General features: G+C 41.8%; 2 protein-coding genes across 2 annotated transcripts; one reads left to right on the top strand and one right to left on the bottom strand.

Annotated features, from left to right (window-relative positions):
* The first annotated feature begins 5,712 nt into the window (after positions 1–5,712).
* On the top strand, positions 5,713–7,511 carry LOC115674563 (UDP-glycosyltransferase 92A1). Its single transcript, XM_030596978.2, has one exon. It carries the CDS (start codon positions 5,772–5,774, stop codon positions 7,362–7,364), a length of 1,593 nt encoding a protein of 530 aa, XP_030452838.1. The 5' UTR covers positions 5,713–5,771; the 3' UTR covers positions 7,365–7,511.
* A 2,210-nt stretch (positions 7,512–9,721) lies between these two features.
* LOC115678001 (uncharacterized) lies at positions 9,722–12,946 on the bottom strand. The gene is made up of 2 exons (XM_056313351.1): positions 12,116–12,946; positions 9,722–10,087 (listed from the first exon to the last, which is right to left on the bottom strand). Exons 1-2 carry the CDS (start codon positions 12,875–12,877, stop codon positions 9,722–9,724), a joined length of 1,128 nt encoding a protein of 375 aa, XP_056169326.1. The 5' UTR covers positions 12,878–12,946.
* Positions 12,947–24,114: the final 11,168 nt, after the last annotated feature.

Genomic DNA, 24,114 nt, shown 5'->3' with positions numbered 1-24,114 from the left:
ACAACCGACTCGTCCATGCATGGCCACGATGGGTGAGGTCAATATCCGGACAGCGAACTTTCGGATTTGGCCATGGCCGCGATGGACATGCCGCTGGCAACTCCGCCGGTGGCGACAGGAGGTGCGGAGGTCCGACTCAAGGAGCTTGTAGATGGAGAAGGAAGAGAGAGAAAAATCAGATTTTTTATTTCGTTTTCAATGACTATCCGTCGATTCGTAAGTGGATATAAGGCTCTATTTATTTCTCGGAAAATAAATAATTTGAAAAAAAAATTCCTTAAAATTAATCGCTTGAAATTATTAGTCAATGAAAAATATTACCATTATCGACAATAATTTATGTCTAAACATTTTCGTGGATAGTGAAAATATTTTTCGTTCGTTCATTTTTGTAAACATTACAAGCGATTAGTTTCTAGGAAAATATTTTCTAAATAATTCATTTTCGGCGAAACAAACGCGCCCTTTTTGTGGAGCTTGTAAATAAGCAAGAACTAGGACAAAATCAATATTGCATCTGTCAATCCATTAATTATCACGACTTTGAAAAGAGAAACTTCCCCTGTAAATTGTGGTCGACAAAGAAAGAGACAGCTTCGAACTTGCTCCTTGCGCTTGGGACCAAAAGCTGGACCGGCGTGTTCAGTCTCCTTCAATCGGTTGCAGATCGCTTTCACGACTAAAGAGGAAGACTACGTCGATTTTCACTTTTCTCGCTAACTTTTGTTGCCGAGAGGGCACCTCACTAGAGTAGAGAAAACTTTCGCCTCCGACTGAGGCGGCCTCGCCTATCAAGAAGTATACACCTGACGAGGTGACACGACTGTGTTCCTTATTTTACATTAGAGGATAGTTTTACATCCCTCGCCCTAAGAAATACTTTCGAGTTTAACGTCCCAGAGTTCAGACGAAACTGCTTTAGGGCATACTTAGCTCGAAAAAGTCATGTTTATGAAAAATTAAAAAACTTGGCTTTTGATTTGACCCCATATATGCCCGATCTCTTACTTTTTATTTTTTTAAAATTTTTTTGGTCGAAGAATTTTTATTAAAGAAGTTGGAAAATCCTCTACCAGAGCTTTTTTCTTTTTCTTTTTTTACATTTGTACCACCGGAATACTTGAATATTCTTATTTCTTGTGACTCTTTTTTGATAGAAAAGAGGCCACTTAATTGTATAGTAAGTGTTGCAAAAATTGTATAGTACATGACCTAAATTCCCCAACGTCACTCCCTCTCGCTTAGGGTTTCTCTCTTTAATTTGAAGCCGCCGCCCGCTTTATGTAGCACATCCCTGAGGGAGCACCCCGATGGCTTTATTCGGTCGCCCCGCCGATCCCAATCTGAATCTCGACAACTCTAGTCGATGTTATCCGGGGTCCATTCGAGTAAATCTTTGAATTTCAAGGAAAAATTATCCAAAAAATCCTAAACATATTATATGAGGGCCAATTTAGTCCCAAAGTTTCTGACGATTTGTCAATTTTGTCATAAACCTTTTGACGATTTGCCAATGTAATCCTTCTGACTAATTTTGGTTGGAAATTACTAATGTTGCGGTCCATTTAGTGTTGACCGTTCTGCGTGCGGTGGCTGGTACTGACATGGACAATTTTTTTTATTTATTTTTGAAACAGTTTTTCGAATTTTTTATTAATTTTTTTCTTTTCTTTTTCTTCTTCATTGTTGCCAACGGAGGTGCCAACCCCAGGGCGAGGGCTGTTTGCCGGATTTAGGCGAACCCTCGCCCAAGGGCCGACAAAGGTCGCCGACCCTCGGCCAATGGCCAGCAGCACCGCCGACAAATTGAGAAAAAAATAAAAAATAAAAAGAAAAGAAAGAAAAGAAAAGAATAAAAAATCAATAAAGAATAATACAAAAATCAGAAGTTTTTTAAAAAAATTATTTACGTCATTGCCAGTTGCGTCATATAGGACGACCGGCGTTGAATGGACTGCCACTCGGTGATTGCCGGTCAAAATTAGTCGGAAAGACTACATTGGCAATTCGTTAAAATGTTTAGGACTAACTTAGCAAAACCTTAAAATGTTTATGATTGAATTGACACAATTTAAAAGTTTAAGACTGAATTAAAAAATTGTCAAAAGGTTTATGACTAAATTGACATAATCAAAAAATTTAAAACTGATGTAAAAGTAAACGGTAATCTTTGGAATCAACTCAGAAATCAACGTAAACGGTGATCTTTGGAATTAATTTAGAAATCAACTTAGAAGTATAATATGAGAGAAAGGAAAAGATAAGAGAGAAGTGAGGAACAAATCTTAATTCTTATTTCCCCTTCAACAAGTTTACAAATGCCTCTATTCATAGGCTAGAGGATCCGTGAATAATGTAGGTACATTGTACATTAATATATGTGTTCATGTACACAATTAATGAGGAGATGATCATTTACGTTAAAAGTGGGAACTATTCATGGAATGGAGAAAAGTGAAACATCCACATCATTCAATGCATTTATAACAAAAACTGAATTGACCACCATACAAAAAGTTTAGAATTTTTTGGATAATTTTTCTTTGCATTTCGGGTTAAGGAAACCTCTCTTAAATTGACGCGAGGCTACTGCATAGCCCAATTGGAAACTTCCTCCGAAACTAGGCCATGTCTCCTCATTCTCAAGTACAATCTAAGCATGTTTTCTTTTTCTAAGTTCCTCTATTATTTGTTACTCTTCCGCGATGGCTAACTTAAGCATCAGACCGTCAATTCCGATCTAAAATCAGAATGCCCTAACTCATTTGTATTCACCATCGTCATCAATCTTCGCCACATTTGTGCATTGACATAATATCATGCGTTTATCTAAATAATCTTTTTCGTATTTTATGTCGTGTTGCATCGTGTCATCATATTGGGACGTAGATGCATGAGAATGTCGATGAATTGGCCACCACCGCCTCCAAGCTCCATTTATGACATAGTCGACCTCCATGCGTTGTTGTCAATCAGCTGGGGCTACCCCGACATGGGCTAACCTGACTCGATCTGGTCGAGGGTAGCCCAAATTGACGAAGGCCCTGATGTAGACGAGGGCCGCCATTGGTGGATGACAGTCTTTGCCTAGATTTACGCCGCAGAGAGGGAGGAGCGATAGAGATAGGTGCGCATCTGTGTGCAGAGAGAAGAGAGATGGACGATGATGGCGACGGTGGGGGGGTCTGCTACCGCCGCTACAAAAGGAGCAAAGCAAAGAAAGGAAAAGAGGAGAGAGGGAGAGAGACTTGGGTCACAGGTACGTAGGTTTTTTTTTTTTTTTTTTTTTTTTTCAAATTGAGCTTCTCCAAAGTAGACTCGGGTATGGGTGATGTTGGGGCGACGAATCACGAATCAAGAGCGCAGATCATAGGAAAATTCCCTCCAACATGAAATAGGATAACATGGCATACATTCGATTGCATTTGCACGTGAATGATGTCCATAATTTGCAACCTACCAAATAAAAGACGCGATAAAATGAAGTTCCTTCGTAGGAAAAGAGAACCCATGGCGATATTAGACGCTAATATTGATTAGAGTGCGAAAAGTAGACATAAAACCAGAAAGTACAGCAACTTATTCACATGGACTGTCCCCCGTGACTTCTAGAAGGGTACACGTACATTTGTTCACATGACTTTTGGGTAGATTTTGGAAATCATCGCTTTTTGCAAAAGTTGCATTCATGACACTCATTGTCAATCGTGTCTGAAAATAAGGGGGACCAGAGAATATGATCCTTCTTCCTACCCCAATAAATAAATATGATTCTTTTTTATTTTTTATTATTAATTTTTTACTTTTAGAGTCTTAAGAGCAAATAAGAATTCGATTCCGGAACCATTCAATATGAGTCGTTAGACTGAGAGAATAAATTTTGATGGCCGGATGACTTTAGAAAAATAAGAACTTACAGACGTATCAAGGAAATTATTAATTATAAAATTATCAATCTTAGTATTGATTAAGGAAAATTATGACATACATTGTAAAAGAATCTTACAATAATTCAAGTAAGTTATTAAGAATAGGAAAGAGAACTTACATTAAACTCGGGTTTGTGTTAAGAGTTAAGAATGCTAGGAATTCAACCTTAGGAAATACTCTCAATACGGGATATCTACAAAATTTCCACGTACAGTTCTTTCATAACTTTGAAAACCTAAATATACTTTGAATTCTAACAAAAAAATCGAGAAGAAAATTTTACACCTATTCTTTTCGGTGAGAAAATTACCTAAAGATCATAAACCTATTGCATTTGTGCCAATTGAATCCAAAACATTTTCATGTTTTGCCAATTGAGTCCATCTGACCAATTTTAGCCAGAACTCGTTGACATGGATACCGACCGTCTTAAGTGGTATGGCCGGTGCTACGTTGACATTTTTTTAATAATATTTTGATTTTTTAAATTTTTTTCTTTAATTTGTCTTTTTTTCCCTGGACCGGCCATAGGCGAGGGTCGAGATGCCCTCGCCGGCCTCACTAGCCCAGATTGGGTATTCAATGCATGCAATTCGGTAATGACACGTTCTTAGGGTTAGTTTTGTTCGTCCATGTTAATAAGAAGAAGGTCAATTAAACAAATAATAATAGATTAGCATCTCATATAGATTGCATTTAATTATAAGGTTAACTCGTGTAATGATTCATATAATTTAGTAGGTAAATTATGACATTTGAATGATGATCACTGACTCGTCATTTACAAGGGCTTCAAGGAAAGTAACGATCATTGAGGAAAAATAATAAGTATTGGTGACACCCATGCTACTTTATTATTGGTTAATTACTAAATTTTAACCTTTTTAGGTTATGACTCTATAGACAAATTACTGTCCATAAAAGTAAATTATTGGTTAAGCGAAAATGAGTTATGGTGACCGCAATTAAAATAGGACCACATAGTTAAATTGCTGAAAATATTTGTGACCGAACTTAAGATTATTTCAGAAAAATTGCGACAAAATTTAGGAAACTTACCCGATAGAAGCACCCTTGTCGAGTGAAGCTCAAATATGAGCTTTTTGGTTGGCTTAAGAGCCATACCAAATCTACCGCCACATAGCATAAGTAAATTTCATGGTAATATAGTAAGTAATTCAACTAAAATCTACACCAAAACAAAAATGACAAAACATGAAATAAAATTTTCGTTTTCATTTTTTAAAGGAAAAAAAATCATAAAAAACCTCAAACTATACTCACTGCGATACATTTACCATGAACTTTTTTTTTCGTGACATCAAGAACCTTAAACTATGTCCACCGTTACACGTTTACCCTAAATTTTTTTTCTTGTGATGTAAAAAACCCAAAACTTGTACTTGTGTGACATATTTACCCTTCCGTCAAAGTTTCCTTAGATGATTTTTCAGTCAAAACAATATCGTTTTTATTTCACTTAAGTCACATGGGCGCTATGTCAACATCGTTTACTTTCTGAAGTCCATATAAACATATTTTTAACAGTTTTCATTATTAGAACTTTTACGAAGGATAAATATTTACGCACGTACAAATTTAAGATTTTTGGTGTCACGTAAAGATTTTAGAATAAATATGTTATAATTGGCATAATTTAAAATTTTTTATAGCTTTTGCCCTCTTTTAAATACGGGGAAAGTCTGTCATGTCTTCACGTTTCACAATTCCTTTAAAAGAGAACAAAAAGAACCATACTATTCTTTTTCTCCTCCTTCCTCCTTGCTCCCACTGATCATTGGCCGTCTCCGCCGCCGCCGCCGCCACCGCCGACGACGATAATGGAGGAAGGCCAAGCCAACATCATCATCTTCCCCTTCATGGCTCAAGGCCACATCATCCCCTTCCTCGCCCTCGCCCTTCACCTCGAGAACAAGCTCAGACGCCTCCCCAACCTCACCATCACCTTCCTCAGCACCCCTCTCAACATCGCCGAACTCCGCTCCTCCCTCCCTCCCTCAGCCGCCATCCGCCTGGTCGACCTCCCCTTCCGCCCCTCCGACCACGGCCTCCCCCCGGACGCCGAGAACACTGACGCCCTCCCCTACCCCCTCGTCGTCCGCCTCCTCCACGCCTCCACCTCTCTCCAAGATCCCTTCCGCGACCTCCTCCTCGGCCTTGTCGCCGGCGGCCGGAAGCCCCTCTGCGTCATCGCGGACATCTTCTTCGGCTGGACCGCCACCGTGTGCCGCGAGCTCGGCATCTTCCACGCCGTCTTCAGCGGCGCGAGCGGGTTCGGCCTCGCCTGCTACTACTCCCTTTGGGTCAACCTGCCTCACCGGAAGAAGCCGGATTCCGTCGAGTTCGCGTTGCCGGACTTTGAAGAAGGGTCACCGGTCCACGTCTCGCAGGTGCCGCTGAACATCCTCGAGGCCGACGGGACCGACCCGTGGTCGCAGTTTCAGACCCGGAACCTCTCCGCCTGGGTGGATTCGAACGGAATCCTTTTCAACACGGTGGCGGAGTTCGACGGCGTCGGGCTCTCCTACTTCCGGCGGAAGCTCGGCGTGGAGGTCTGGCCTGTGGGGCCTGTCCTCCTGCCCGCAAAAAGCCGCCGGTCCACGACGCCTTCGAGGCGGGGTGGCGCGAGCCCGGAACAGTGCATAGCTTGGCTGGACACGAAGCCTCCGAGGTCAGTGCTCTACGTGTCGTTCGGCTCCATGAACACCATCACCGCCCCGCACATGATGGAGCTGGCGACCGCGCTGGAGTCCAGCGGCCGCGACTTCATATGGGTGGTGAGGCCGCCGGTCGGGCACGACATAAACGCCAAGTTCGACGCCGGGGCGTGGCTGCCCGAGGGGTTCGAGCGGAGGACCGCAGGGAGGGGGCTGCTGGTGGAGAGGTGGGCGCCGCAGGCGGACATACTGGCGCACGGGGCGGTGGCGGCGTTCCTGACACACTGCGGCTGGAACTCGGTGCTGGAGGCGCTGAGCAACGGGGTGCCGCTGCTGGGGTGGCCGATGGCGGCGGAGCAGTTCTTCAACGCGAGGCTGCTGGAGGGGGGCGGGATCGGGTCGTGCGTGGAGGTGGCGAGGGGGAGGAGCGGCGAGGTGAGGGGGGAGGAGCTGAGGGCGAAGATCGAGATGGTGATGGGGGAGGATACGGAGAGAGGGAGGGAGATGAGGAGGAGGGCGAGGGAAGCGAGAGACATGATACAGAGCGCCACGAGAGACAACGACGACGACGACGACGACGACGACGCCGACGACGCCGACGACGACGCCGACGCCGACGCCGCTCAGAGGGGGACCCGGGGGTCGTCCGTGAGGGCACTGGACGAGTTCATCGACGCCGCAATGTCGATGAGGGAGGAGGGTCGTGTCAATGGACTGAAGAACTGCAACGGGCACGCGTCCATTCCCAGCGTGTGAAAGGGTCTTCTTCTTGTGGCTTACAGATTCATTCACGAGCCAGCAGCAACTGCAATCTTTCAAATCTTTTCCGACAGTCTCGAATCATGTACCGATACATAAACGTTTGGCGCATTTCACTTCAATAATAATTAATGATCATCATCATCATCATCGGAGTGCTTGAGGTTCGATTAGCTCTCTCTCTCTCTCTCTCTCTCTCTCTCTCTCTCTCTGTCTCAGTCAGATCAGCATGGAAATCTCTACTTCTGCTCCGCTCCGGCCCTCCTGAATCTGGTGGATCTGAATCCAAAAGCGCAGGAATTCTCAAACCCCAAAGTCAGTCTCCTTCCTCCTCCCTCCCGACATCATCCATCTGAAGTCGCTTCCCCATGGTCAAAGTCTCGATCTTTTACTGGTAAAAGAAAGCCTTGTGAAATGATCAGCATCGGTGATGGGTGGGTCCCCGTTGGAAAAAAGAGAACCACCAACGAAAGAACCAGGAGGTTGGTGCCTCCGCAGATCCCGGCCCGTTTCTTCTTTTTCCTCTTGCTCTGCTGGATCTCGTCAACTTTTTGTCGTCGTCGTTTTCAATGGAGAAAATATTTGGTCGCTCTGTCCTTACACGTCAGCGTGAGCCCCAACCAATCGGGAAGACAAACGTGTGTTACCGGGGTGGTCCCCTCCACCGACTTGTCCGCACAGGAAAATACCTCCGAGCCGGTGACAAATTTATCTCAAATCACCAAAAATCTCGGTATAATTGTGATAAATTTAGCCACAAAAAAGCTCAAACGAATATATTTAGAATAAATTTACCTTCCGTTAGTTTTCTTTAAATTATATTAATGCCACGAAAAATTATAAATAGAAAGTAAAACTCTAAACAGGTACACGTGTCGTCCAAAACTTAACGGAAACTAATAGAGTTTTTAGTGATAAAAAAATTAATTTAAGATAAATTTGAGATAAAATATTAAATTTTGAGATTTTTTGTAGTATCAACTAAAATATAAAAAAAAAAATGATTTTCCTCTATTCCTCCAATTATGAACATTCGCCTTGTCTCTTCTTTTTATGGGCGCAAGGGAGACCGAGGCCGACAGAATGAGGTGGAATTAGGCAGCAGAGCCCAATTAAAATCTTACTAACTTTGAGAAAAGAAATTATTAAAATCTCACCAAGTTGTTCACCAAAAAACAAAAAAGAATAAAAAGAATTTAAAACTAAAAAAAGTAACCTGGGACCCCCACAATCAACAAATCGAAAATTAAATCCACGTCTAACTTCGGACATTTAGAAGTCGATGTCGAGGCGACGTGCATTGATGTCCCTTTTGAGGTTTCGAAGCATCGTGGCTAATTAGAACTCATGCACGATGGCATTAGATTAAGCTAGTTCTGCGCACGATGTGTCAATTTATCTATGATTGAATTTAGTAACTCGACATCGTGCAAATGCACTCTCATCTCGGTACGAAAACTTTTATTTATGGATACTATCTCCCGTGCCACATTTCTCACGTGGAGAGAGCTAATAAACTATATCCTATGTTCTCGTGCTTATTCGGCGGAAACAGGTAGAGATTATTATTACACGAGACTAATGAACGACATGTCCGATATCATATGGTCACATGTTTTTTCCGGCTAACTAACCTGCGCAACTCCTCTTGACTCGATCATCATCTTGATCTGATGACCTCTCCCTTCATGGCCAGCGAGAGCGCGCTCAAGCTCCCTCTGCTCTCCACCGCCACTCCGGGCATGGCCACCGCCCTGCTCCCGACGAACCCGCCCTCCCCGACCACGATCTTCCCGAACTTCACCGCCCCGCCTTCCCCGTCGTACACGTGCCCGAACAGCAGAGCCTTCCTCCCCCACGCTCCCGCCTCCCTCGACCTCCACCGTCTCGGGGTTCGGCGCGGCTCCCATGGAATCCGCATAAGTCCCCTTGTCCAGCTCGACGTACGACCCCATCAGCTTCATCCACATCAGGAACAACGCCGACCCGGTCGTCATCTCCACGAAGTAGTCCCCGACCACCGTCCTGATGGCTTGCCATATGGTATCCATGAACACTCCTTTGCTCCATATATGCACGGTTTCGTCCTCTCTCTTCTTTCCCACCAGGATGTACTTCGCCGCCACGCAGGCCAACGCAGCTAAGACCCCAGCCGATACCCAGAAGAAGGGGAACGTCCAGTGGACCGGCATCTTCCTGGTGTTCTTGAAGTGGAGGAGCAAGTTCAGGGGGAAGTAGATGATTAGTCCGAGGAGAAAGTGGGGCAGTATTGTTTGCAGCAGCGGCTGAGCGAAAACAGCCCATATGGTTAAGTACCAGGGCCTCGAAAGGGTCACTTTCTTGGTGTCTTTTCTCTAGAGTGAAGCCGCCATTGGACACCCGGAGAGGTCGACCTTCACGTCCGACTGCTCCAGGAAGACCCTCCATGCCTCAGGAAGAGGATCTCCATTTCTCAGGTGCTGGCAGATCTTGTAGACTAGTGAGCGCCCGTGATCGATCGAGGCGCTATGACTACTTGACGTCGCCCGAATTACATCCACCTTGTGGCATCGGAGGAATGGATTAAATTCTAGCCTTTCCGAGCCTTCTTTTGTCAGATTTTCATTGATAATGACCTCGCCGACATCGGTGTAGGGAAACTCCGTTTCGTCCCATGGTTTCGTGCAATCGAGAGCAATGTCCCGCGCAGCTTCGTCCTGTGGAATTGGCCTGACTTGAAGCTGGAATATGTAAAATATGGGTTCTTAAAAAAAAAAAAAAAAAAAAAAAAAAAGGGTCAACAAGTCAACAGAAGCTACAGTGGACTCTCGGCCAAATTAAAAAGGAGGCCGAGAGCTCCTTGGCTGAGAAAAACAGAAACGGAAAAGAAGAGAAAGGAGAGGAAAGGGAAGAAGAAGAAGAAAAAGAGGAGAGAAGAGGATTTTGCGCCGCGCGGACCTCGCCTAGCCGATTCGACTTCGAATCGCAACGCTCGGTAAGTACTCGCGCCCCTCGTTCGTTTGATCGGAGAAGTTTTCCGATTTAAGGTTTAAATTCGGAATTTTGGGAAATTCGAGCGGCGAAGTCTGATTTTTGAGTCGTTCAGCTGCGTATTTTTATAGAATTGGTAGTTTACAGTGTTGCGGAGCTGTGGTATTTTACGGAGCCTGATTTGGACTTACGGTTTGCTGGATATGAATTTTTGAAGTTGAGTGCGCGCAGTGAACAGTACGCGAACAGTGGTTTTTAGGCCAATTTTCGTCGGTTTTCGGCTCGATTTTGGGGCTGCCAAGTTGGGGTTCCTGTAGTGCTCCGAACAAGCTTTCTTTTGACTATAAACTTGCCTGGATTGGAGTTTACTGGAGAAAGTTATGGCGCAATCAAGTTTTGCGCTTAGGCGTTGTATTGTGGGCGATTTTGGATAATCGCGTTAGACGAGCGTTTTGAGGGCGTCTTTTAGTCGTTATATTAGCATCTAAACCTAGTTGAGCCGAGTCGTAGTTGAAGTAACATTTTACTCGGTTTTGATACCGTTTTTCGACTTATTGTTAGGTATTCAAGTGTGTCGGCTCGAGAAACCGCTGTAGGTTAGTTTTCAGCTTTTCAAGCTGAGTGGTACTATTTCTTCTTTGAATTTGTAAACTCATGTTTAGAAAATGATATGTATTAGATATGTTATCATACAAGCAATGGCATTTTGTTCGCATAAAAACTGGATCGAGCATTTACTGCCATTTTGTGTATTTGAAATAGAAGATTTCTTTTGGTTTCGGTTTGAACTTATAGAATGAAAAAGGGTTTGTGAAACCTTTTGTGAAAGACTTATGAGGAGTTCTTGAGTTTGAATGTGATTTTTAAAGGGTTATATACCCGTTTGCGAAATGATTTTTGGATATTGGTGATTTTGATTGTGGATTGGATTTGCTGGTATGGGAGGTTGTGGATTTTGATGCTCAGTGTCTCTGTGAACCCAAATAAGGGGTTGTAGGTATGCGCATACTAGTCTAGGATATCCTTGTGGGCCGAGCCACCGGCTTATAGTAGGTGGAGACCTTGCCAAGGGGGGAATCTTGGTCGCCTTTCACGGGGCGTTATCCGTGATCATACTTAGATTTCTGAGCATGAGATTGGCCGATGGAATAGACCATTGGCGTGTGCTTTTCTATGAGATTGGCCAATGGAATGGACCATTGGCGTGTGCTTTTCGACGAGATTGGCCAATGGATTTGACCATTGGTTTCTTCTTTGATATTATTAATTGGAATGAGCTTTCCTATTGTGAAAATGTGATGTTTAAGTAGTATATAACGTATTTTGAACCTGGAGTTGGTTATATGTTGGGTTATTTGAGTTTTCGTTTGGTCTTACAACTGTGTGCATAGTAGGTGCTCGATCTACCTAGAAGAAATGTATTACTCACTAAGCCGTGGTAGCTCATTCTTCTCATCTAACTTGTTTTTCAGGTTCTTCACCGAGACGCTAGTAGGCGTGAGAGTTCCGGTGTCGGGGAGAACATTTTGATAGTTGGGACTTTTTGGTACGAGTTACACATGGATGTGGAGCTTAATGTACTTAGCTTTTTTTGGTGGATTGTAGTTAACTCTGATATTGTAACCAAATAAACTTTATATCATGTATATATGTGGTTGCATATATTTTGATATCATGTGAGTGTTGGTTATGTTTAGGCTGCGTCCTTTTGTTAAAGGATGGCCGTGTTATGTCTTTATTCTTGTTGAGTTTGGGGTGTGACAGAATATGTAACGGACCCCGTTCGGAGAGTTCACACGGTTCTGGAAATCTTCAGCTAGGAAAAGTAATGGGCGGGTGTCATTAGCGTCCCTTGGTATCGCACCGGTTTCAGGCGGAAGGATCCCCGAGGGTTCCACCTTACCAAAATCTTCTCCAATATTTTCGTCCGAGGGCCTCAGCTTGAACTTCACATACATTTCCTGTCCGTCCTTAAAGCGGAAGAGCCTACAGATATTCGAGTAGTAATGCAGATCCGCATAGGAGTCAGCTTGACAGATGGAGGTCCACACTGCATCACGCACGTGCGAGGCCCGCTTGATGTGCTCCTCCCTCGCGGCAAGCCCACACACCAGCCAGGTTGCGAAATCGGAGACTGTGCGGGCATAGAACGCCTTCCCTGTCTTCAAAGTGAAGTCGAGAAGTGGAGAAGTGTCCCCCTTTTCACTCGAGAGTATTCTTAGTGCCGCTCCTCGTGCATCTATCCTCGCATCGTCATCGGCACTCAAGCTATTGCTGTGGCGGACAATGACAGTATACTTCTTTCCAGGGCCAAAGACATTGTGCTCTGGCAATCCTCGAATCTCGTCATAGCTTTTCAAGTATCCCTTCCTGCTAACACCGATACGATGGAAGTATCTCGATTTCACCTTCAGAGTCGTCGCTGCCAAGTTAGCAGCCAAATTGCCAACTATCTTTTTATATCTCGGATCCATCTCCTCTATCCTGTCATCCAAAGCGTGTATTGAGTTTTTGACCATAACTGGACATTGAGACCCCATGTAAACACCGCCGCTTTGGAGAACTGAATTCACTGGAGCAACTGAAATGGCCCCGAGAATAACATCCTTTTCGACTACAGAACCGGGAAGAATAAGGCTTTGGCTCCCAATAACTGAATTATCTTTTACATCAACATTACTCTGTGAAGGAAACAGATTCCTAAACATAATACAAAAATTGCGGAAAAACGTGCCCATTTTCATACTTGAATCACCGATCGTTTGAAGTATATTACATGAACAAACATACCTCTTTTGCCACAGATTAAATGCACTTATCACAGCCTTGAGAGAGAACAATCCTTGAATTGTTGAACAAATCCCCTTCTTCTTTGTCCTTTAGTGAGAATGAGTTTTCTGATCATAAAAATGCAACCCACACACACATTCTTACGTGTGTTCTCACCTTATTTGTTTCTAGACAATAACTGCCAAGTGCAGTTATTTTCTTTTATGGGCTGGGTTAGCCCATCATGGGCGGCCCATCTTCACAAAGAAAATCCATCATCTCCCACTCGCACATGGTGGGCTAAACATTAACTCTCTCTTCTTTGCAATATTCATACTAGCAAATAATCCGTGCGACCAGCATACTTCGAGAGCTCGTTGCGATGCATCTGTTAGGAATACATAGCAGCTCAAAATTGGGTACAACGTTTTCCGAGTATATATAGTATGCAGTCCCCTAGATCAATCAGTCACATTTATATCCCCTTTGATCTCTTTTAGTATCTCGTATATTGTATTCACAACTATGATTTACTTAAAATCATAATTGGTCGACCTGTGAATATAAACATAGAATGTGACATCATAATAAATTAATCTTCTTCTTTCCTTCAATCTCTCTATTTCAGTCCAGCTCGCTTTTCTAGAAATGCCCCATTAGATTGAATCATTCATGACCATTGGCAACATCCTAAGATAGCGAACACTGAATAAAAACTTTGAGAATAAGTTAGAGTCGTGAGGGCACTAAATGAGGAACTCATATTCTCAAGAGTCTCACACGGCATAAAGTTGAGATAAAAAACTTTTGCCACTCTTATCGGTCGTCTTATGCATACGTAGTATGAAATACGTATTACGGTATTAACTCCTTTCCCGTGGAGCGTATGTCTTTACATTCAATACCGTACAAATGATAGTTCAGACATACCTAATGTCTAAACTTGAGTTCACGTATCTACTCCTCTAAAGAATCCATTAGAACTCACATCTGGTATCAAAGACAGATAAAGTAAAATATGTGGGTTATTTTACTTTCGGACATAGTAAATGTTATGTCCTCATCTTGGCACTTAGCTAAGGCAACATTTTTATTTTAAGCTTGAGCTCTCGATTATCACCTAGATAATAAGCCTAAAAATTGTCTCATCTCTATTTATCGCACAGTAAATAGAGGCGATTACCCGTGTAAGTGGGCTAATCTCATCTGTCAGACATACTTTCTCGATATAATGCACTAAGCATTGAGATGCATAAATATTAAATAAATTCATAGGCATTAATAATGAGAGAGCAACTTCATTAAATGTGAACACTCAGGAAAAAATACAATATTCAGTACATCACTTTCTACGCAATCCCGAGATTTTACATTACCATAGAAAACATCTCTTGGAATTGGCTTCGTCATATGGATCTGCTATCATTCTATGCGTAGATATGTACTGCAAGTTCACATCTTTTCGTGCAACCATATCCTTGACAAAGTTATACTTGGTATCTATATGTTTGGTCTTGCCATGATATTTCGAATCCTTGGTGTATGCTATCGCTGCTTGACTATCACTATTGACTAACAATGAGTTTTCAGCATTCTTAGCAACACCTAAATGATCCAAAAATCTCTTAAGCCAAACACCTTCTTGTCTTGCTCCAGGACAACGCCACGAACTCGGCTTCCATCGTGGACAATGCTATACATGTTTGTTTCTTCTTGCTCCAAGATATGGCGCTATTATTCGGTAAGTAAACAAAACCGAGGTAGATTTCCTTTCATCTAAATCTCCTCCCCAATCAAGATCTCGAGTAGCCTTCAAGTCGCAGATCCTTGCCTTGATAACTCAGTGAATAATTAGCAGTACCCTTTAGATACCTCATGATTCTTTTTACGGCTTTCCAATGTGCTTGACCTGGATTGGATTGGTACCTACTTACCATCCCAACTGCAAAACATATGTCAGGTCTTGTACACATCATAGCGTACATTAAACTTCCAATAGCACTAGCATAAGGAACACGTTTCATTTGTTCCTTCTCTTGTGGAGTCTTAGGACACAACCTATGGCTCAATCCTTCACCTTTTACAATAGGAGTATCCATGGGTTTACAGTCTTGCATACAAAATCGTTCAAGAACTTTATTTATGTAAGTCTCTTGCGAAAGAGACAATAATCTCTTGGAACGATCTCTTGAAATCTTAACTCCAAGAATATATGCAGCCTCACCCATATCTTTCATCTCAAAATTGGACGATAACCAACTCTTAATAGTATTAACCAACTCCATATTGCTTCCGGCAATCAGTATATCATTAACATATAATGATAAAATCACAAATTGATCTTTGGATCTTTTGATATACACGCAATGATCTTCATCAATCATTATAAAATCAAACGCCACTATGGCATTATGAAAACGTATATACCATTGTCTCGAAGACTGCTTAAGGCCATATATCGATCTTAGAAGTCGACATACTTTTTGTTCTTGGCCTTTCACAACGAAGCCAACTGGTTGCTCCATGTAAATTTCTTCTTCTAATGCTCCATTTAGAAAAGCAGTCTTTACATCCATTTGATGTAATTCAAGATCCATGCTTGTAACTATTGCCAGAATAAGGCGAATTGAGGTAAATCTCACTACAGGAGAAAAAGTTTCTTCATAATCAATTCCTTCCTGTTGATTATACCCTTTCGCCACTAGGCGAGCCTTATATCTTTCTATTGAGCCATCGGATTTGCGTTTTATTTTGAGAACCCATTTATTCCCAATAGCTTTGCGTCCTTCTGGAAGATCAACCAGTTCCCAAACATGGTTTGACTTCATTGACTCTATTTCTTCTTTCATTGCAATCATCCATTTTTCTTTGTTAGGGCAATTTAGAGCCTCATTTACATTTCTTGGCTCGTCTTCATTTTGTGGAGCGATCATAAAAGTTTCCCCTTCAATGTCAAAACGTCGTCGGGGAATACTTTTGCGACTTGTTCGCCGTATGGGAGATTGTACTCGTGGTATATCATTCTCCATTATGCTCCCACTTGGATTAGATAATGACGGAATCGTCTCATCAAAAGGTTGCAATTGAGATTGAGTTGAATTCAATTCCTCACTTCTCACATTGCTTCCACTTGGACGAACTTTATCGATTTCACTATCAGGATCCAAGGTTTCAAATAGTGAGTAGTTCTCACCTATTTCGCCCTTCTTAGGAAACTCATTCTCTAAGAATGTGACATCTCGTGATTCAAATTCAGTTATACTCCCACTTTCTTGCTCACCTATAAATACATATCCTTTTGAGGTTTCCGAATACCTTATGAAGATACTCTTCTTACCTCTAGGACCTAATTTCCCATACTTATGAGAAGATTCATGTGTATAAGCGGCACAACCCCAAGGTTTCAGAAAACTCAAAACGGGTTTTCTACTTGTCCATAACTCATACGGAGTGGAAATAACTGATTTAGAAGGCACACGGTTAAGTATGTAGGAAGCAGTTAATAAAGCGTCACCCCAAAAGGTGATTGGTAAGTTAGCCTGCGCCATCATGGACCTAACCATTTCTAGTAGGGTTCTATTTCTCCTTTCCGCAACACCATTTTGTTGAGGAGTATAGGGAATAGACAACTGTCTTTCTATTCCCTTTTCATCACACAAATTTTTGAACTCATCAGATAGATATTCTCGACCTCGATCGGATATCAATACTTTTATTTTCTTATCTAATTGATTTTCCACCAAGTTCATAAATATCTTGAAGCAACTAAAAGCCTCAGATTTATGAGAAATCAAATAGACATATCCGAATCGAGTATAATCATCAATAAATGTGATAAAATAAACAGCCCTATGTCTAGCCCTCACATTCATTGGACCACAAATGTCAGAATGGATTAATTGCAAAGAAAATTCAGCTCTTGTTCCTTTTCCAAATGGTTTCCTTGTTGTTTTCCCAGCTAGGCAGTGTTCACAAGTGGGCAAATCGACTTTTTCAATATTACCCATTAAGCCTTCTTTGGCTAATCTATTCATTCGTTGTTGGCCTATATGGCCAAGCCTAGCATGCCATACGTTCACATCATTATCACACGAAGTAGAAGACGTGAAGTGGGAATAACAAACATTGACATTTACTGAATCAACATCCAGAACAATAAAACCATCTAGAAAATAACCACAACCATAATAACTCGTACCTAAATACAAGTCTACACCATTGTTATGGAAGTTCAAATTAAAACCAAGTTTAACCAACACTAACACAGACACTAAATTCCGACGAATTTCCGGAGCATATAATACATCATGTAGGAACAAAGTGCGTCCACCACGCATAATTAACTGGCAGGTGCCAATTCCTTTAACCTTAGCTCTGGAATTGTTCCCTACATAAATCCATTTAGTTCCCGTTGGAACTCGTCGGAATTCTACGAAGGCTTCTCTATCCTTCGCTACATGGTCTGTTGTTCCCGAATCTACGGTCCACAAAGGATTAGACTCAGTTAAGAATACAGAACTTGACACATAGACAAAGTTCTCAAGAATGCAAGGGGAGTTTACCTTCTTTGGCTCGCCGCAATCGCGAGCGAAGTGGCCCTTCTTGCTACAGTTGTAGCATTTCACCCTCGACATCTTCTTAACAAAAGAACGTTTTCCTTTGTCATGTTGATTAAATTTTGGTTTCTTACCCGAAGAACTTGCTCCCTTGCCTTTCCACTTCATAAACCTTTCGACGCGCTTGCGCTTGGAGCTCGAAGCCCCATGTGAGCTAGAACCAGCATAATAGATGTCGGTTTCTGGTTTCGCCGCCAAGAGGCGATCCTCGTCTAACTCAAGATGGCGCATGGCATCTTCAAAGGTCTTGATATTCTCATTATGGGTCAGGTGCACCTTCATGTGCTCCCAGCTTTGAGGCAAGGAACGGATCACTGCTTGCACTTGCTGTTCATCAGTCAGAATGTGTCCAGCATCTTTCAGCTCAGCGATCATGTTCGACATCTTTCTCAGGTGTTGTTTCATGGACTGACCATGAGGCTTCTTATACGAGTCAAACCTTATAGTGAGCTGTCTCAGCTTGGTCATCGATGTATGACCAAATCTCGCTACTAATGCTTCCCACATCTCCTTGGCATTCCCAAAACGCCTGAACTCTCGCATGATATCATTCTCCATGCTACTCAGCAACGTGATGTGAGCAAGGGAGTTCTTCCTTTTCCATACAGCAAATGCATCCTTATCTCTCTTATGTTGTGCGGTGTTTCCATCTTCAGGCTCTACCATAACCAAGTTAAGAGCTTCAAGAGCCTCTTGCTCTTCTAGCACATATTGGATTTTCATATGCCAAATTTCATAATTATCACCGTTAAGCTTCTCTCCTTTGTTCAGTTCAGCAACTATATTCTTTGATGCTGAAGTCATGGTATCTGAACATTTCAGATATATACGCACGAATTATTAATGCCACTCATTTATGCATCAATTTTACACAAATTGATTATATTAATGAATAATTTCACATAGGCTTTAGATTCGAAAGTTCACTATGTTCCCAATCATCATAAAAAATCCTAATGTGAAATTACCGTTAATGTAATCATTAAAGTAAAATTACGTTCTTTAAAGTTACTAAAGCTTTTAGAACTCCCACTCAACCACCTTATTCTAATAAGACAGATATCATAATAAAATAGTATCATAAACTATTCACAATAATAAATATCCATCAACATTCAATCACTAAGTACTATTTACATTAGGAACGAAACTAGCATAGAAAAGAAACATGAACATCAACGAGAACAGAAATATCCACCTAGGATATCTTAAACCGAACTAAAATAACATAGAAGTCAACGATTCCTAACTATCCTAAGAATTAGGAAAAGACTTAAGAAAAACTTCATTGTCAAAACCCTTTGAAAGATCGATGGTCGTATCGGGTAGCCATGAAAAGACCGTCGGAAATCCCTTGGGTTTTCGCCATGGCGCATTTATTTTGCGCCAGGATGAGTTCATCCCAAGAGTTGACGTCTTCTTCACCACAATCCTTATGAATTCCTTTAGAAAATCCACAACAAACTGTTTGTATTCTGGAATCCATGGATCACCCCCGTCATCCCATCCACCATCCTCAAAAAATATTATCTCCGGACCCTTCCACAAATCATCAATCAGCATTTTCCACTCATACGGAAGAGTGGTTCTTAGGGCATCAATCTTTTCTGAATCCAACATATGGTATCCATTTGAGATGATATCCCGTATTATCTTGTTAACCTTCATAATGTGCATATCCATGTGACATCCATCCCATCGATAGGCAGCTAAATCAGCTTTTAACTTCGCAAGAGTATTCATTTGTTCATCCATCCTCACGACTATCAGTGTGTGTCAATGGTACGCCCTTGTTCCTGCAACAAATGCAGAACAATAAAGGATTAACATATAATCCATTGAACATCACAATAGACATTCCAATATGCACATATTGCCACCGAAAAAACGCTCCAATTCAAGCTTCCACGCAAATTTTTTTTTTTTTTTTTTTCCGGTGGTCAACGATGGTCAACGCAGTCAACGCGGTCAACGACGGTCAACACAGTCAACGCCGGTCAACGCAGTCAACTACGGTCAACGGTCAAACGGATGACCGGGTCAAGTCAACGGGTCACATGGGTAGGGTCACGGGTCGGATCGGGCTTCCGGGCCGGGTCCAAATCAACCGGGTTGGGCAACCGCGTGGCTGACGTCAGCGTGACGTCAGCCACGCCGCACACGCCCTCATGGCGCGTGCGGTGCACGCGTGCGGGGAGGAACCGCCACGCACGTGCCACGCACGTGCCGGCGAGACCGCCACTTGCGGCGGCGCGTGTGGGCGCGTGCGGCTCCCCCTGGCGGTGTGCCACCCGTCATTTTGCTCGTATCGACGAGCACTACGACCCTATGCCTTCAAAAATAAAAAATATCGCACGGAATTTCGAGAAACAATCCCGAACAGTACGGTCGGTGTCGGTTTTCGTACCCGAGCGTTCGTCGGCGCCGTTTCACGAATTTCGGCCATTATTCCGTGTTATGCACACTAGCAACGATCAGGAAACAAGAACACATGCTTTGATACCAATGACGGAAACAGATTCCTAAACATAATACAAAAATTGCGGAAAAACGTGCCCATTTTCATACTTGAATCACCGATCGTTTGAAATATATTACATGAACGAACATACCTCTTTTGCCACAGATTAAATGCACTTATCACAGCCTCGATAGAGAACAATTTTTGAATTGTTGAACAAAGTCCCTTCTTCTTTGTCCTTTAGTGAGAATGAGTTTTCTGATCATAAAAATGCAACCCACACACACATTCTTACGTGTGTTCTCACCTTATTTGTTTCTAGACAATAACTGCCAAGTGCAGTTATTTTCTTTCATGGGCTGGGTTAGCCCATTATGGGCGGCCCATCTTCACAAAGAAAATCCATCACTCTGGATGTATCCACTCTGGGAATAGAAACCTGTGATGATCCTGCTAAAATCACCTAAATGCACACCGGCACCTATCGAAACCATCCTTGGATCTGCAACCGGGTTGATGGATCTGATGGAACAGAACCTGCCTACTTTTGCACCTAAAAAGCGCAAGTACATGCAGAAGGCTTCTGTTCCAGAAAGAAGCTTGGCAAATCGGAGGTGGCAAGCAATGGCAAGTCGGTGGCAAAACCAGGTTTTGATGTGAGTCTGCGTTTTCTTTTCTTTACCAGCAAGCAAATGGGTAAAGATGGATGTCAATAAACTAAGGACCAGGCCGTGAGCAAAGTATGCGATTGCCAAAGAAATGGCAAACTCGAATGCATTAGGCGGGGCATCTGTAAACATGGTGGCGTATGCCACGATGGTGAACGGAACCCAGTGTAAAGCTCCCGAAATACGAAGAAAAGCCAACTGTTCAAGGGAAGGAACCTTCTGAGATAGCCTCATGTAGAGCAAGTAAACGGCAGCAGCGGACAAAGAGCTGAGGAGACCAACCATGTAGATGCCATGAACTGTTGTATGGTCTCTTTCAGAGTTCCAGGGGAAACCTGAAATGTTGCAACAGTAGATGCCGGATTATTGATTTGCACAACCAAAAACTGGAAATGATGCATGTATTATGCTGTCATCAGCTTATGAGTGTCACAGATACAACTCTGAACATCAGAGACCTCATGAGCGACTGCCAAAACCAAAAATTAGGTTAACCATGATGAAGGAGACCAAAAAAAAGAAGAAAAACCAAAGAGTTCCGGTGACTATTTCTACTGCAATCTCATACGTTTAAACTACTAATTTACCATCAGAACTATCACACAAAAAAACTACCAGTATCCTGCAAATTAAGTCGACCAATAGTGCACATGCTTTGGAAATTTTAAAAATAACTTCAAGAGTGATTTGACCACGAAATTCCGCCCACCCACTCCTTGTTAAAAGACGTCAGGAAAACAACGACAGCCCAACTGGATGCTTCCATCAAGGGTTCAGAAAGTTTGTCTTCATATCAGTACACAGCAATTGAGTCTATTATTCATTATTTGTAGGACAATATTGTTTGAAGCAAGTATAAGCCCTTTATAACCCGCACTAAAGAAGTAGACGTTCTTTTCCCTTCTGACTAGCACCAGTGATGTAGAGCACCATTACAAACAGTAACCACAATATAAGTTTTGCTGCCAAGAAAAAAAAAACCCAAGAACAGGCAATTAGCTGAGAATTCTAACTAAGCAAGTAGATAAGGTAGATCATGATTAGATTCACTTACTAGAGACTATAGTTAGATTTTGCTAGCTGGAAAACCAAAAACAGATAGATAACTATATGAAGGAGTAAAATGCATATTTTGGTTGATCTGCAGCATAATGAAATGTTGCAATGAATAGATTTTGGTACACACGCTTCGCATGAGAGTGCAATTCTACGTGCTCAGACTAAATAGCTGTCATAGTTACCTATAATCTAATCTATCATCAGGATGTTTCTAAGAGCTGACTTGTGGACCTATTAATAATTAAACATCTAAAAATGGGTAGAGCACAAACAGAGAGTTCATATAAATAAAAGAAATACCTATCAGAAGTGCTTAAAAGTTTTTACCAAGAAAGCTATGTCTCTATAAGAAAAGATAAGGAAACAGCACTTACCTTCAGTATCTTATCTGCCCCTGATATCTTAAGGGCAGACTTCCCACCTTCACTTTTTTGCAAGGCAGGTACACTTCAGCTCCTTCTCCTAAAACACTTCCTTTCTGGACAACAGCATAAGGGCCAACTGAGCAATTCCTGCCAATCCTTATTGGCTGGGCATCGTTGCGTTTGGAGGAACACGATCTCAACATCTACAATAGATTCTCAATGTGGGGATGGCAGAAAAAAATGGATAAAAATTGAAGAAAAACTGATAAAAATTTGAGCACTTATAGTTAGTGCTGAGATCTTTAACTACTTACAATTGGATTATTTTATCACTTAACCAACTAAGTAAGCACTTCCTCGCTTAATGCATACAATCAAATAAGTTATGTGCAATTAGAGGTTATCGAACACGCTTACTACATTTTTCAATGCGTTTCTTCTCACCATCGCGGTGCTTAGAGAGCAGTCGGACGTAATCTCAAGAGCACTAATCGAAAAGGATGGTGGGATTATGAGCACTAATCTTACACCTTGGTATATGTTTATCATTTTTTTCTTGTTTACCTTTCAACCTCATTTTTTTTTTTGATATAGAAAATATGGTACGCTTGTCTCACGCAATGTTCAACAATGCATCAACGACTATTTTACTTTCGGAACTAATCCTATGGGCAAACTGTCTACAGCATGCCTAGCAAATAATATCTTTTAAAACGATGTGCTAAACGAAAATTATAATATAAGAAGACATGGCATAGTTAGCAACATGAACAATCTCAATGGCACTTAGGCTGTAACTCGTTTGTAATGACAGATCCTCATAAAAACATAGCACATTCTAGTAAATTTTCGACCTTAAAAATGAAAATTATAGGCAATTGGGTGCTTATTTTAGCGGGAAAATGAAGGAGAGAATGTAAAACTATACGCGGAGTAATATCAATTTTCTTGTCGTATTTAAAAAGAAAAGCTTCACTTTTTAACTTTGTTTCCAATAGATTTTGCTTACTGTGAGAAATGAGTAAATAACAGAAAGTAAAACCAATCTTGACGGACTGTCAAGTGTCTGAAAGTGTGCATTAAAGTCTGGGCATTTGTTGAATCTTAAGGATGAGATCTTGAGAAACTTCAAGAAGATTTTGAGTCAAACCACTACATTTCAAGAAAAATCCACCAAAGCCATTTGGTTATCATAGTTCTCTTCTTTTTCAGTAGTTCTTGAAATTGGATAACTCAAGTCAGAATCCTAGGAAACATCCAGGCAGCTGATCCACTTGTACATTCATGTGGTGTTGTAATCTTATAATTCAAGATAGAGAGTAGGAGAAATTGATTAGGACCTCCCAAATCTACAAACTAATCTCATATTACACTCTTCCATGTTAGAGAAACATGCATGGGGGCAATGAACTCCATTTTTTTGTAATAAAGAGAAAAATTTTATTTGATTCAGCTTCTTCTGTAGGGAAGATCTTAGCTGAAGACCTCAATAAGATTCTCTCAGTCTAGCTGTTTAAAACAGAGCAGTTTATGAATGAAAACGCTAGCCTTTCTTCTTCAACAGGGGCACGTGTAGAACAAATCCTCTACCTGCTGACATAGCAGGTGCTCTGGTTTGGCGGCATTTCCTTCTCAATAAAGACCTCGACCTTTTCAATTAAACCCATCATTGTATTTACAATTAGGTAAAGTCTGAATTCAAACCTTCTCAGATTGTACTTGGAATTAGCAAGAATATGCAGATTCCGAGTAGTTTATGTACAAGAGGGGGACACGGAATTGACATTTCTAGTACTCTAATGCAAACATTTGCTGCTTTTGGCTATGTTGACTGGGGAA

The sequence above is a fragment of the Syzygium oleosum genome, unplaced genomic scaffold, assembly GCF_021117445.2.
Source record: "Syzygium oleosum isolate NSW1041296 unplaced genomic scaffold, Sole_v2.1 Sole_v2.07, whole genome shotgun sequence".
In the NCBI taxonomy this organism is placed as follows: Eukaryota; Viridiplantae; Streptophyta; class Magnoliopsida; order Myrtales; family Myrtaceae; genus Syzygium; species Syzygium oleosum.
Note: the sequence above shows the minus strand (reverse complement) of the source record. Positions and strands in the feature narration are given on the sequence as shown.